Source organism: Nansenia antarctica, assembly GCF_963989245.1.
Source record: "Nansenia antarctica genome assembly, contig: SCAFFOLD_694, whole genome shotgun sequence".
NCBI lineage: Eukaryota > Metazoa > Chordata > Actinopteri > Argentiniformes > Microstomatidae > Nansenia > Nansenia antarctica.
The window spans coordinates 5,001-19,251 of NW_027662809.1; the positions used below are offsets into that span (position 1 = coordinate 5,001).

Below are 14,251 nucleotides of genomic sequence, written 5' to 3' on the forward strand. Positions count from 1 at the left end.
CCACAGTCTGTTAGACCCCAACCACCCCAACCACAGCCTGTTAGATCCCAGCCACCCCAACCTCAGCCTGTTAGACCCCAGCCACCCCAACCACAGTCTGTTAGACCCCAACCACAGTCTGTTAGACCCCAACCACCCCAACCACAGTCTGTTAGACCCCAGCCCCCCCAACCACAGTCTGTTAGACCCCAGCCCCCCCAACCACAGTCTGTTAGACCCCAGCCCCCCCAACCACAGTCTGTTAGACCCCAGCCCCCCCAACCACAGTCTGTTAGACCCCAACCACAGTCTGTTAGACCCCAGCCACAGCCTGTTAGACCCCAGCCCCCCCAACCACAGCCTGTTAGACCCCAGCCCCCCCAACCACAGCCTGTTAGACCCCAGCCCCCCCAACCACAGTCTGTTAGACCCCAGCCACCCCAACCACAGTCTGTTAGACCCCAGCCACCCCAACCACAGTCTGTTAGACCCCAGCCCCCCCAACCACAGTCTGTTAGACCCCAGCCACAGTCTGTTAGACCCCAACCACAGTCTGTTAGACCCCAGCCACAGTCTGTTAGACCCCAGCCCCCCCAACCACAGTCTGTTAGACCCCAGCCCCCCCACCCACAGCCTGTTAGACCCCAGCCCCCCCAACCACAGCCTGTTAGACCCCAGCCCCCCCAACCACAGTCTGTTAGACCCCAGCCCCCCCAACCACAGCCTGTTAGACCCCAGCCACCCCAACCACAGTCTGTTAGACCCCAGCCACCCCACCCACAGCCTGTTAGACCCAGCCCCCCCAACCACAGCCTGTTAGACCCCAGCCCCCCCAACCACAGTCTGTTAGACCCCAGCCCCCCCAACCACAGTCTGTTAGACCCCAGCCACCCCACCCACAGCCTGTTAGACCCCAGCCCCCCCACCCACAGTCTGTTAGACCCCAGCCCCCCCAACCACAGCCTGTTAGACCCCAGCCCCCCCACCCACAGTCTGTTAGACCCCAGCCCCCCCACCCACAGTCTGTTAGACCCCAGCCCCCCCACCCACAGTCTGTTAGACCCCAGCCCCCCCAACCACAGTCTGTTAGACCCCAGCCCCCCCAACCACAGTCTGTTAGACCCCAGCCCCCCCAACCACAGTCTGTTAGACCCCAGCCCCCCCAACCACAGCCTGTTAGACCCCAGCCACCCCAACCACAGTCTGTTAGACCCCAGCCCCCCCAACCACAGTCTGTTAGACCCCAACCACAGTCTGTTAGACCCCAGCCCCCCCACCCACAGTCTGTTAGACCCCAGCCCCCCCAACCACAGCCTGTTAGACCCCAGCCCCCCCAACCACAGTCTGTTAGACCCCAGCCCCCCCAACCACAGTCTGTTAGACCCCAGCCCCCCCAACCACAGCCTGTTAGACCCCAGCCCCCCCAACCACAGTCTGTTAGACCCCAGCCCCCCCAGCCACAGTCTGTTAGACCCCAGCCCCCCCAACCACAGCCTGTTAGACCCCAGCCCCCCCAACCACAGTCTGTTAGACCCCAGCCCCCCCAACCACAGCCTGTTAGACCCCAGCCACCCCAACCACAGTCTGTTAGACCCCAGCCACCCCAACCACAGTCTGTTAGACCCCAGCCCCCCCAACCACAGCCTGTTAGACCCCAGCCCCCCCAACCACAGTCTGTTAGACCCCAACCACCCCAACCACAGCCTGTTAGATCCCAGCCACCCCAACCTCAGCCTGTTAGACCCCAGCCACCCCAACCACAGTCTGTTAGACCCCAACCACAGTCTGTTAGACCCCAACCACCCCAACCACAGTCTGTTAGACCCCAGCCCCCCCAACCACAGTCTGTTAGACCCCAGCCCCCCCAACCACAGTCTGTTAGACCCCAGCCCCCCCAACCACAGTCTGTTAGACCCCAGCCCCCCCAACCACAGTCTGTTAGACCCCAACCACAGTCTGTTAGACCCCAGCCACAGCCTGTTAGACCCCAGCCCCCCCAACCACAGCCTGTTAGACCCCAGCCCCCCCAACCACAGCCTGTTAGACCCCAGCCCCCCCAACCACAGTCTGTTAGACCCCAGCCACCCCAACCACAGTCTGTTAGACCCCAGCCACCCCAACCACAGTCTGTTAGACCCCAGCCCCCCCAACCACAGTCTGTTAGACCCCAGCCACAGTCTGTTAGACCCCAACCACAGTCTGTTAGACCCCAGCCACAGTCTGTTAGACCCCAGCCCCCCCAACCACAGTCTGTTAGACCCCAGCCCCCCCACCCACAGCCTGTTAGACCCCAGCCCCCCCAACCACAGCCTGTTAGACCCCAGCCCCCCCAACCACAGTCTGTTAGACCCCAGCCCCCCCAACCACAGCCTGTTAGACCCCAGCCACCCCAACCACAGTCTGTTAGACCCCAGCCACCCCACCCACAGCCTGTTAGACCCCAGCCCCCCCAACCACAGCCTGTTAGACCCCAGCCCCCCCAACCACAGTCTGTTAGACCCCAGCCCCCCCAACCACAGTCTGTTAGACCCCAGCCACCCCACCCACAGCCTGTTAGACCCCAGCCCCCCCACCCACAGTCTGTTAGACCCCAGCCCCCCCAACCACAGCCTGTTAGACCCCAGCCCCCCCACCCACAGTCTGTTAGACCCCAGCCCCCCCACCCACAGTCTGTTAGACCCCAGCCCCCCCAACCACAGTCTGTTAGACCCCAGCCCCCCCAACCACAGTCTGTTAGACCCCAACCACAGTCTGTTAGACCCCAGCCCCCCCAACCACAGCCTGTTAGACCCCAGCCCCCCCAGCCACAGTCTGTTAGACCCCAGCCCCCCCAACCACAGCCTGTTAGACCCCAGCCCCCCCACCCACAGTCTGTTAGACCCCAGCCCCCCCAACCACAGTCTGTTAGACCCCAGCCACCCCAACCACAGTCTGTTAGACCCCAGCCACCCCAACCACAGTCTGTTAGACCACAGCCACCCCAACCACAGCCTGTTAGACCCCAGCCCCCCCAACCACAGTCTGTTAGACCCCAGCCCCCCCAACCACAGCCTGTTAGACCCCAGCCCCCCCAACCACAGTCTGTTAGACCCCAGCCCCCCCAACCACAGTCTGTTAGACCCCAGCCCCCCCAACCACAGTCTGTTAGACCCCAGCCACCCCAACCACAGTCTGTTAGACCCCAGCCCCCCCAACCACAGTCTGTTAGACCCCAGCCACCCCAACCACAGTCTGTTAGACCCCAGCCCCCCCAACCACAGCCTGTTAGACCCCAGCCCCCCCAACCACAGTCTGTTAGACCCCAGCCCCCCCAACCACAGTCTGTTAGACCCCAGCCCCCCCAACCACAGTCTGTTAGACCCCAGCCACCCCAACCACAGTCTGTTAGACCCCAGCCCCCCCAACCACAGTCTGTTAGACCCCAGCCACCCCAACCACAGTCTGTTAGACCCCAGCCACAGTCTGTTAGACCCCAGCCACCCCAACCACAGCCTGTTAGACCCCAGCCACCCCAACCAGTCTGTTAGACCCCAGCCACCCCAACCACAGTCTGTTAGACCCCAACCACAGTCTGTTAGACCCCAGCCCCCCCAACCACAGTCTGTTAGACCCCAGCCACCCCAACCACAGTCTGTTAGACCCCAGCCCCCCCAACCACAGTCTGTTAGACCCCAGCCCCCCCAACCACAGTCTGTTAGACCCCAGCCCCCCCAACCACAGTCTGTTAGACCCCAGCCCCCCCAACCACAGTCTGTTAGACCCCACCCACCCCAACCACAGTCTGTTAGACCCCAGCCCCCCCAACCACAGTCTGTTAGACCCCAGCCCCCCCAACCACAGTCTGTTAGACCCCAGCCCCCCCAACCACAGTCTGTTAGACCCCAGCCCCCCCAACCACAGTCTGTTAGACCCCAGCCCCCCCAACCACAGCCTGTTAGACCCCAGCCACCCCAACCACAGCCTGTTAGACCCCAGCCCCCCCAGCCACAGTCTGTTAGACCCCAGCCCCCCCAACCACAGTCTGTTAGACCCCAGCCCCCCCAACCACAGTCTGTTAGACCCCAGCCCCCCCAACCACAGTCTGTTAGACCCCAGCCCCCCCAACCACAGCCTGTTAGACCCCAGCCACCCCAACCACAGCCTGTTAGACCCCAGCCCCCCCAGCCACAGTCTGTTAGACCCCAGCCCCCCCAACCACAGTCTGTTAGACCCCAGCCCCCCCAACCACAGTCTGTTAGACCCCAGCCCCCCCAACCACAGTCTGTTAGACCCCAGCCCCCCCAACCACAGCCTGTTAGACCCCAGCCACCCCAACCACAGTCTGTTAGACCCCAGCCACCCCAACCACAGTCTGTTAGACCCCAGCCCCCCCCAACCACAGTCTGTTAGACCCCAGCCCCCCCAACCACAGTCTGTTAGACCCCAGCCCCCCCAACCACAGTCTGTTAGACCCCAGCCACCCCAACCACAGTCTGTTAGACCCCAGCCCCCCCAACCTCAGTCTGTTAGACCCCAGCCCCCCCAACCTCAGTCTGTTAGACCCCAGCCCCCCCAACCACAGTCTGTTAGACCCCAGCCCCCCCAACCACAGTCTGTTAGACCCCAGCCCACCCCAACCTCAGTCTGTTAGACCCCAGCCCCCCCAACCTCAGTCTGTTAGACCCCAGCCCCCCCAACCACAGTCTGTTAGACCCCAGCCCACCCCAACCTCAGTCTGTTAGACCCCAGCCACCCCAACCACAGTCTGTTAGACCCCAGCCCCCCCAACCACAGTCTGTTAGACCCCAGCCACCCCAACCTCAGCCTGTTAGACCCCAGCCCCCCCAACCACAGTCTGTTAGACCCCAGCCCCCCCAACCACAGTCTGTTAGACCCCAGCCCCCCCAACCACAGTCTGTTAGACCCCAGCCCCCCCAACCACAGTCTGTTAGACCCCAGCCCCCCCAACCTCAGCCTGTTAGACCCCAGCCATCCCAACCACAGTCTGTTAGACCCCAGCCCCCCCAGCCACAGTCTGTTAGACCCCAGCCCCCCCACCCACAGCCTGTTAGACCCCAGCCCCCCCAACCACAGTCTGTTAGACCCCAGCCCCCCCAACCACAGTCTGTTAGACCCCAGCCCCCCCAACCACAGCCTGTTAGACCCCAGCCCCCCCAACCACAGTCTGTTAGACCCCAGCCCCCCCAACCACAGTCTGTTAGACCCCAGCCCCCCCAACCACAGCCTGTTAGACCCCAGCCCCCCCAACCACAGTCTGTTAGACCCCAGCCCCCCCAACCACAGCCTGTTAGACCCCAGCCCCCCCAACCACAGTCTGTTAGACCCCAGCCCCCCCAACCACAGTCTGTTAGACCCCAGCCCCCCCAACCACAGCCTGTTAGACCCCAGCCCCCCCAACCACAGTCTGTTAGACCCCAGCCCCCCCAACCACAGTCTGTTAGACCCCAGCCCCCCCAACCACAGTCTGTTAGACCCCAGCCCCCCCAGCCACAGTCTGTTAGACCCCAGCCCCCCCAACCACAGCCTGTTAGACCCCAGCCCCCCCAACCACAGTCTGTTAGACCCCAGCCCCCCCAACCACAGCCTGTTAGACCCCAGCCACCCCAACCACAGTCTGTTAGACCCCAGCCACCCCAACCACAGTCTGTTAGACCCCAGCCCCCCCAACCACAGCCTGTTAGACCCCAGCCCCCCCAACCACAGTCTGTTAGACCCCAACCACCCCAACCACAGCCTGTTAGATCCCAGCCACCCCAACCTCAGCCTGTTAGACCCCAGCCACCCCAACCACAGTCTGTTAGACCCCAACCACAGTCTGTTAGACCCCAACCACCCCAACCACAGTCTGTTAGACCCCAGCCCCCCCAACCACAGTCTGTTAGACCCCAGCCCCCCCAACCACAGTCTGTTAGACCCCAGCCCCCCCAACCACAGTCTGTTAGACCCCAGCCCCCCCAACCACAGTCTGTTAGACCCCAACCACAGTCTGTTAGACCCCAGCCACAGCCTGTTAGACCCCAGCCCCCCCAACCACAGCCTGTTAGACCCCAGCCCCCCCAACCACAGCCTGTTAGACCCCAGCCCCCCCAACCACAGTCTGTTAGACCCCAGCCACCCCAACCACAGTCTGTTAGACCCCAGCCACCCCAACCACAGTCTGTTAGACCCCAGCCCCCCCAACCACAGTCTGTTAGACCCCAGCCACAGTCTGTTAGACCCCAACCACAGTCTGTTAGACCCCAGCCACAGTCTGTTAGACCCCAGCCCCCCCAACCACAGTCTGTTAGACCCCAGCCCCCCCACCCACAGCCTGTTAGACCCCAGCCCCCCCAACCACAGCCTGTTAGACCCCAGCCCCCCCAACCACAGTCTGTTAGACCCCAGCCCCCCCAACCACAGCCTGTTAGACCCCAGCCACCCCAACCACAGTCTGTTAGACCCCAGCCACCCCACCCACAGCCTGTTAGACCCAGCCCCCCCAACCACAGCCTGTTAGACCCCAGCCCCCCCAACCACAGTCTGTTAGACCCCAGCCCCCCCAACCACAGTCTGTTAGACCCCAGCCACCCCACCCACAGCCTGTTAGACCCCAGCCCCCCCACCCACAGTCTGTTAGACCCCAGCCCCCCCAACCACAGCCTGTTAGACCCCAGCCCCCCCACCCACAGTCTGTTAGACCCCAGCCCCCCCACCCACAGTCTGTTAGACCCCAGCCCCCCCACCCACAGTCTGTTAGACCCCAGCCCCCCCAACCACAGTCTGTTAGACCCCAGCCCCCCCAACCACAGTCTGTTAGACCCCAGCCCCCCCAACCACAGTCTGTTAGACCCCAGCCCCCCCAACCACAGCCTGTTAGACCCCAGCCACCCCAACCACAGTCTGTTAGACCCCAGCCCCCCCAACCACAGTCTGTTAGACCCCAACCACAGTCTGTTAGACCCCAGCCCCCCCACCCACAGTCTGTTAGACCCCAGCCCCCCCAACCACAGCCTGTTAGACCCCAGCCCCCCCAACCACAGTCTGTTAGACCCCAGCCCCCCCAACCACAGTCTGTTAGACCCCAGCCCCCCCAACCACAGCCTGTTAGACCCCAGCCCCCCCAACCACAGTCTGTTAGACCCCAGCCCCCCCAGCCACAGTCTGTTAGACCCCAGCCCCCCCAACCACAGCCTGTTAGACCCCAGCCCCCCCAACCACAGTCTGTTAGACCCCAGCCCCCCCAACCACAGCCTGTTAGACCCCAGCCACCCCAACCACAGTCTGTTAGACCCCAGCCACCCCAACCACAGTCTGTTAGACCCCAGCCCCCCCAACCACAGCCTGTTAGACCCCAGCCCCCCCAACCACAGTCTGTTAGACCCCAACCACCCCAACCACAGCCTGTTAGATCCCAGCCACCCCAACCTCAGCCTGTTAGACCCCAGCCACCCCAACCACAGTCTGTTAGACCCCAACCACAGTCTGTTAGACCCCAACCACCCCAACCACAGTCTGTTAGACCCCAGCCCCCCCAACCACAGTCTGTTAGACCCCAGCCCCCCCAACCACAGTCTGTTAGACCCCAGCCCCCCCAACCACAGTCTGTTAGACCCCAGCCCCCCCAACCACAGTCTGTTAGACCCCAACCACAGTCTGTTAGACCCCAGCCACAGCCTGTTAGACCCCAGCCCCCCCAACCACAGCCTGTTAGACCCCAGCCCCCCCAACCACAGCCTGTTAGACCCCAGCCCCCCCAACCACAGTCTGTTAGACCCCAGCCACCCCAACCACAGTCTGTTAGACCCCAGCCACCCCAACCACAGTCTGTTAGACCCCAGCCCCCCCAACCACAGTCTGTTAGACCCCAGCCACAGTCTGTTAGACCCCAACCACAGTCTGTTAGACCCCAGCCACAGTCTGTTAGACCCCAGCCCCCCCAACCACAGTCTGTTAGACCCCAGCCCCCCCACCCACAGCCTGTTAGACCCCAGCCCCCCCAACCACAGCCTGTTAGACCCCAGCCCCCCCAACCACAGTCTGTTAGACCCCAGCCCCCCCAACCACAGCCTGTTAGACCCCAGCCACCCCAACCACAGTCTGTTAGACCCCAGCCACCCCACCCACAGCCTGTTAGACCCCAGCCCCCCCAACCACAGCCTGTTAGACCCCAGCCCCCCCAACCACAGTCTGTTAGACCCCAGCCCCCCCAACCACAGTCTGTTAGACCCCAGCCACCCCACCCACAGCCTGTTAGACCCCAGCCCCCCCACCCACAGTCTGTTAGACCCCAGCCCCCCCAACCACAGCCTGTTAGACCCCAGCCCCCCCACCCACAGTCTGTTAGACCCCAGCCCCCCCACCCACAGTCTGTTAGACCCCAGCCCCCCCAACCACAGTCTGTTAGACCCCAGCCCCCCCAACCACAGTCTGTTAGACCCCAACCACAGTCTGTTAGACCCCAGCCCCCCCAACCACAGCCTGTTAGACCCCAGCCCCCCCAGCCACAGTCTGTTAGACCCCAGCCCCCCCAACCACAGCCTGTTAGACCCCAGCCCCCCCACCCACAGTCTGTTAGACCCCAGCCCCCCCAACCACAGTCTGTTAGACCCCAGCCACCCCAACCACAGTCTGTTAGACCCCAGCCACCCCAACCACAGTCTGTTAGACCACAGCCACCCCAACCACAGCCTGTTAGACCCCAGCCCCCCCAACCACAGTCTGTTAGACCCCAGCCCCCCCAACCACAGCCTGTTAGACCCCAGCCCCCCCAACCACAGTCTGTTAGACCCCAGCCCCCCCAACCACAGTCTGTTAGACCCCAGCCCCCCCAACCACAGTCTGTTAGACCCCAGCCACCCCAACCACAGTCTGTTAGACCCCAGCCCCCCCAACCACAGTCTGTTAGACCCCAGCCACCCCAACCACAGTCTGTTAGACCCCAGCCCCCCCAACCACAGCCTGTTAGACCCCAGCCCCCCCAACCACAGTCTGTTAGACCCCAGCCCCCCCAACCACAGTCTGTTAGACCCCAGCCCCCCCAACCACAGTCTGTTAGACCCCAGCCACCCCAACCACAGTCTGTTAGACCCCAGCCCCCCCAACCACAGTCTGTTAGACCCCAGCCACCCCAACCACAGTCTGTTAGACCCCAGCCACAGTCTGTTAGACCCCAGCCACCCCAACCACAGCCTGTTAGACCCCAGCCCCCCCAACCACAGTCTGTTAGACCCCAGCCACCCCAACCACAGTCTGTTAGACCCCAGCCCCCCCAACCACAGTCTGTTAGACCCCAGCCCCCCCAACCACAGTCTGTTAGACCCCAACCACAGTCTGTTAGACCCCAACCACAGTCTGTTAGACCCCAGCCCCCCCAACCACAGTCTGTTAGACCCCAGCCCCCCCAACCACAGTCTGTTAGACCCCAACCACAGTCTGTTAGACCCCAGCCCCCCCAACCACAGTCTGTTAGACCCCACTAGTTGACTACTGAACTATCCATGACTAGTGGATCCTGTCTGACCTGAACTGTTTACCAGCTGCACCACTAGCCTGGGTTACTAAGGTTACTAGAGGACCCTGGGTTACCAATGGTGCTTTTCCATCTGGGTCCCGCTTTAGCGCAGTACGCATCACTTCGGGGTCAGGTCGGGTCACTTTTGATCTGTTCTGGTTTTCCATTATACACACAGACCCGGACTAGTAGGAGGAGTAGAGGATAGTAGGCGGAGTTACGCGTCACACGCAGCCTGGCAAAAAGCTTCCGGGTGTACACAGCAACAGCAGTGATTTTTTTGGAGAGAAAGAGAAAGAGAGAGAGGAAGCTATGTACACATAATAAAGTCATGTTTTTTGAACCCTTAAAACCACTGCCTTCACTTGTCTGCTTTATGAACTGTAGTATCATCATCGGGAAACGCCGACAAGACGCGAATCTACCGGCATTTGACTCATGACACAGCCGGTGTTATTCACAGACAAACACGGTGCCGTTTGCGGGTTAATAACTTCGGTTTACCGGGGGTTAGGATAACAATTCAAACGTGTCCGGAAAGAGGAGAAGCCAGGGAATTCAAAAGTTTTTGAATGGAGTCGATCCTCCACTCCTATCACCGTGGACACAGCGCGGAGCGAATTCCCTGTTAAAACCGGCATTTGACTCATGAGTGAATGGTGAAAATGGCTGGACGGCTGCGGGCGAACTCCCGGTTCATCGAGTTTATGGTTAAAAGCATAACTTCTCGGGGTGTCAGCGCGGTGGTTAAGGGCTCAAAATGACCGTAGACAGATGGTGAAGTTAGCAAAGGAGTATTGTGTTTTTTTACCACCTCCACAGCCGGTGTTATTCACGGACAAAGACGGTGCATAATAGCGATTTTTGTGTTGTGCTTGTTGTAAATAAAAGTTATATGATTCATTGAAATGACATTAAACTAAGATAATACGATGGTCAGCATAATTTTCCGAATCTTTATTAATAAGCTATTACAGAAAATGTAGTGACATTTTCCTAGATCGAATGTGGTATTTTCAAGATGGCGGTTGTGAAGAAATAATATGGGATGGGACATGGGATGACGATTGTCCATTGACCAATCAACGGTGTGCAGCGTCACACGTCACACGCAGCCTGGCAAAGACACCCGGATATGAAATTAAAAGACCCTGCTCGGATGTGGTACCTGGGACCTGGGACTAAAGCGACCTGGACCGACGAATGGAAAAGGGGACCGAAGCGGGCTGAACTGGGTCAGCACCAGGTCTGCAACGTAGTGGAAAAGTGCCACAAGGTTACTAGAGGACCCTGGGTCACTAGAGGACCCTGTCTGACCTGTACTGTTGCACCTTTATCTTGTATTATGCCCATTATCTTATGTCCCTTATGTCCTGTACAACTGTCACTTTGTTTTATCTCAAACTATGCTTGATTTACTATGCAATGTCAGGAACCCAAGCCTAAGAATGTTACTCTTAGGGCCGGTTTCAGAGACAAGGCTTAAGCCTAGTCCTGGACTAAATCACACTTTCAATGTAAAATCTCCATTGAAGATGTTTTTTAGTCTAGGATTAGGCTTAAGCCTTGTCTGTGAAACCGGCCCTTAAACTCTTACACTTGTGTAACGAGACGTAATAATAAACTTCAAACTGTCCTACCTGTAACAGGGTGTTAAAGGGGCGTGTCCTACCTGTAACAGGGTGTTAAAGGGGCGTGTCCTACCTGTGACAGGGTGTTAAAGGGGCGTGTCCTACCTGTAACAGGGTGTTACAGGGGCGTGTCCTACCTGTTACAGGGGCGTGTCCTATCTGTAACAGGGTGTTAAAGGGGCGTGTCCTGCCTGTAACAGAGTGTTAAAGGGCCGTGTCCTACCTGTAACAGGGTGTTAAAGGGGCGTGTCCTACCTGTGCTGGACCATGCGGCGTAGCAGGCGGCTGGGGGAGGAGAGGTAGAGGGCGGGCCAGCAGGTGTGGAGGGGGTGTGGCCTGGACTTGACCGTGATCACCTGGATGTTCAGCAGGTCAGCCAGCTGGACGAACGCCAGCTTACCTGAACACAGCAGCCAATCAGCAAACACCTTACCTGAACAATACTAACTGTATTAGCCACGCCCACTGACCTATACTTCCTGTGTTAGCCCCGCCCACTGACCTATACTTCCTGTGTCAGCCCCGCCCACTGACCTATACATTCTGTGTTAGCCCCGCCCACTGACCTATACTTCCTGTGTTAGCCCCGCCCACTGACCTATACTTCCTGTGTTAGCCCCGCCCACTGACCTATACTTCCTGTGTTAGCCCCGCCCACTGACCTATACTTTCCTGTGTTAGCCACGCCCACTGACCTATACATCCTGTGTTAGCCACGCCCACTGACCTATACATCCTGTGTTAGCCCCGCCCACTGACCTATACTTTCCTGTGTTAGCCACGCCCACTGACCTATACATCCTGTGTTAGCCCCGCCCACTGACCTATACTTCCTGTGTTAGCCCCGCCCACTGACCTATACTTTCCTGTGTTAGCCACGCCCACTGACCTATACATCCTGTGTTAGCCACGCCCACTGACCTATACATCCTGTGTTAGCCACGCCCACTGACCTATACATCCTGTGTTAGCCTCGCCCACTGACCTATACTTCCTGTGTTGTCGTCGTCGGAGACGCACCACAGCAGCTCCCTATGGGCGTTGCTGATGTCTGGCTGGACCAATCGGACGAGCCGGTTCCAGCAGGCCTGCGTGACCACAGGCTCCGCCTCCCCCTTCCTCTCCTGCAGCACGGCGAACGCACGCACCATCTTATGTCTCTTAGCCCTCACCAGCTGCCTTACCTCCTCCTGAGAGGGAGGGAGGGAGGGAGGGGGAGGGGGGGGGAGGGGGAGATGGAGGGGGAGGGAGGGAGGGAGGAGGGGGGGGGGGAGGAAGGGAAGGAGGGAGGGAGGGAGGGAGGGGGGGAGGTACGAAGGGAGGGAGGGGAGGGGAGGGGGGGGAGGCGAAGGGAGGGAGGGAGGGAGGGAGGGAGGGGAGGGAGGAAGGGGGGAAGGGAGGGAGGGAGGGAGGGAGGGGGGGGAGGGAGGGAGAATGGAGGGGGAGATGGAGGGGAGGGAGGGAGAGGGGGAGGGGGGAGAGGAGGGGAGGAGGGATGTTTATTCCAGGGCAAACAGAGAATAAGCATGGCTTTAGCATCAAGGCTAAGGCTGGGACCATCTATACCAGACACACACGCTATGGCCGTGGCTTCATGTGCTCAGAGTCCCTCTGGATACAGGTCTGCTAAATGCTATACAGGTGCATCTCAAAACATTTGAATAGTGTGGAAAATGTACATGTTTTTGAGGTGTTACAGGTGTTATTGTGACGTGTTACATGTGTTATTGTGACGTGTTACAGGTGTTACAGGTGTTATTGTGATGTTACAGGTGTTACAGGTGTTATTGTGATGTTACAGGTGTTACAGGTGTTATTGTGATGTTACAGGTGTTATTGTGACGTGTTACAGGTGTTACAGGTGTTATTGTGACGTGTTACAGGTGTTACAGGTGTTATTGTGATGTTACAGGTGTTATTGTGATGTTACAGGTGTTACAGATGTTACAGGTGTTATTGTGACGTGTTACAGGTGTTATTGTGATGTTACAGGTGTTATTGTGATGTTACAGGTGTTACAGGTGTTATTGTGATGTTACAGGTGTTATTGTGATGTTACAGGTGTTACAGGTGTTATTGTGACGTGTTACAGGTGTTACAGGTGTTATTGTGACGTGTTACAGGTGTTACAGGTGTTATTGTGACGTGTTACAGGTGTTATTGTGGTGTGTTACAGGTGTTACAGGTGTTATTGTTACAGGTGTTACAGGTGTTATTGTGATATTGTGACGTGTTACAGGTGTTATTGTGACGTGTTACAGGTGTTACAGGTGTTATTGTGACGTGTTACAGGTGTTACAGGTGTTATTGTGATGTTACAGGTGTTACAGGTGTTATTGTGACGTGTTACAGGTGTTACAGGTGTTATTTTGATGTTACAGGTGTTATTGTGACGTGTTACACGTGTTATTGTGATGTTACAGGTGTTATTGTGATGTTACAGGTGTTACAGGTGTTATTGTGATGTTACAGGTGTTATTGTGATGTGTTACAGGTGTTACAGGTGTTATTGTGATGTTACAGGTGTTACAGGTGTTACAGGTGTTACAGGTGTTACAGGTGTTATTGTGACGTGTTACAGGTGTTATTGTGACAGCTCACCTTCAGGTACTTCTTGTAGTTGTTGTAGACAACAGCGAGGAACACGGACATGAAGATGTAGGTGTTGATGAGGATGTAGAGGATGAAGAACACGGCAAACAGCAGCGGCTGGAGTTGTAGGCCGGCATCCCTGCAGGGTCAGGGGTCAGGTTTAGGTAGGGTCAGGGGTAGGTTTAGGGTTAGGGGTAGGTTTAGGTTTAGGGTCAGGGGTTAGGTTTAGGGTCAGGGGAAGGTTTAGGGTCAGGGGTTAGGTTTAGGTTTAGGGTCAGGGGAAGGTTTAGGTTTAGGGTCAGGGGAAGGTTTAGGTTTAGGGTCAGGGGTAGGTTTAGGTTTAGGCTCAGGGGTAGGTTTAGGGTCAGGGGTAGGTTTAGGGTCAGGGTTAGGGGTCAGGGTTAGGTTTAGGGTCAGGGTTAGGGTCAGGGCTAGGTTTAGGGTCAGGGTCAGGGTTGGGGTCAGGGTTGGGGTCAGGTTTAGGAGGGCGGGGGAGGGAGGGAGGGATATGGAGGGAGGGAGGGAGAGAGAGGGAAGGAGAGAGAGGGAGGGAGGGAGA

The 14,251-nt window shown here is 58.5% G+C and overlaps 1 protein-coding gene across 1 annotated transcript in view; it reads right to left on the reverse strand.

Moving 5' to 3' along the window:
- The window catches only part of LOC308175451 (uncharacterized protein), a gene marked incomplete at both ends in the record, with an annotated part of 17,542 nt that extends 3,713 nt beyond the window's left edge, over positions 1-13,829 (reverse strand). The window contains 4 exon segments of the mRNA XM_080551118.1: positions 11,356-11,500; positions 12,086-12,290; positions 13,702-13,806; positions 13,809-13,829. Coding sequence (XP_080407244.1) covers positions 11,356-11,500; positions 12,086-12,290; positions 13,702-13,806; positions 13,809-13,829 — 476 coding nt within the window.
- Between the last annotated feature and the right edge of the window lie 422 nt (positions 13,830-14,251).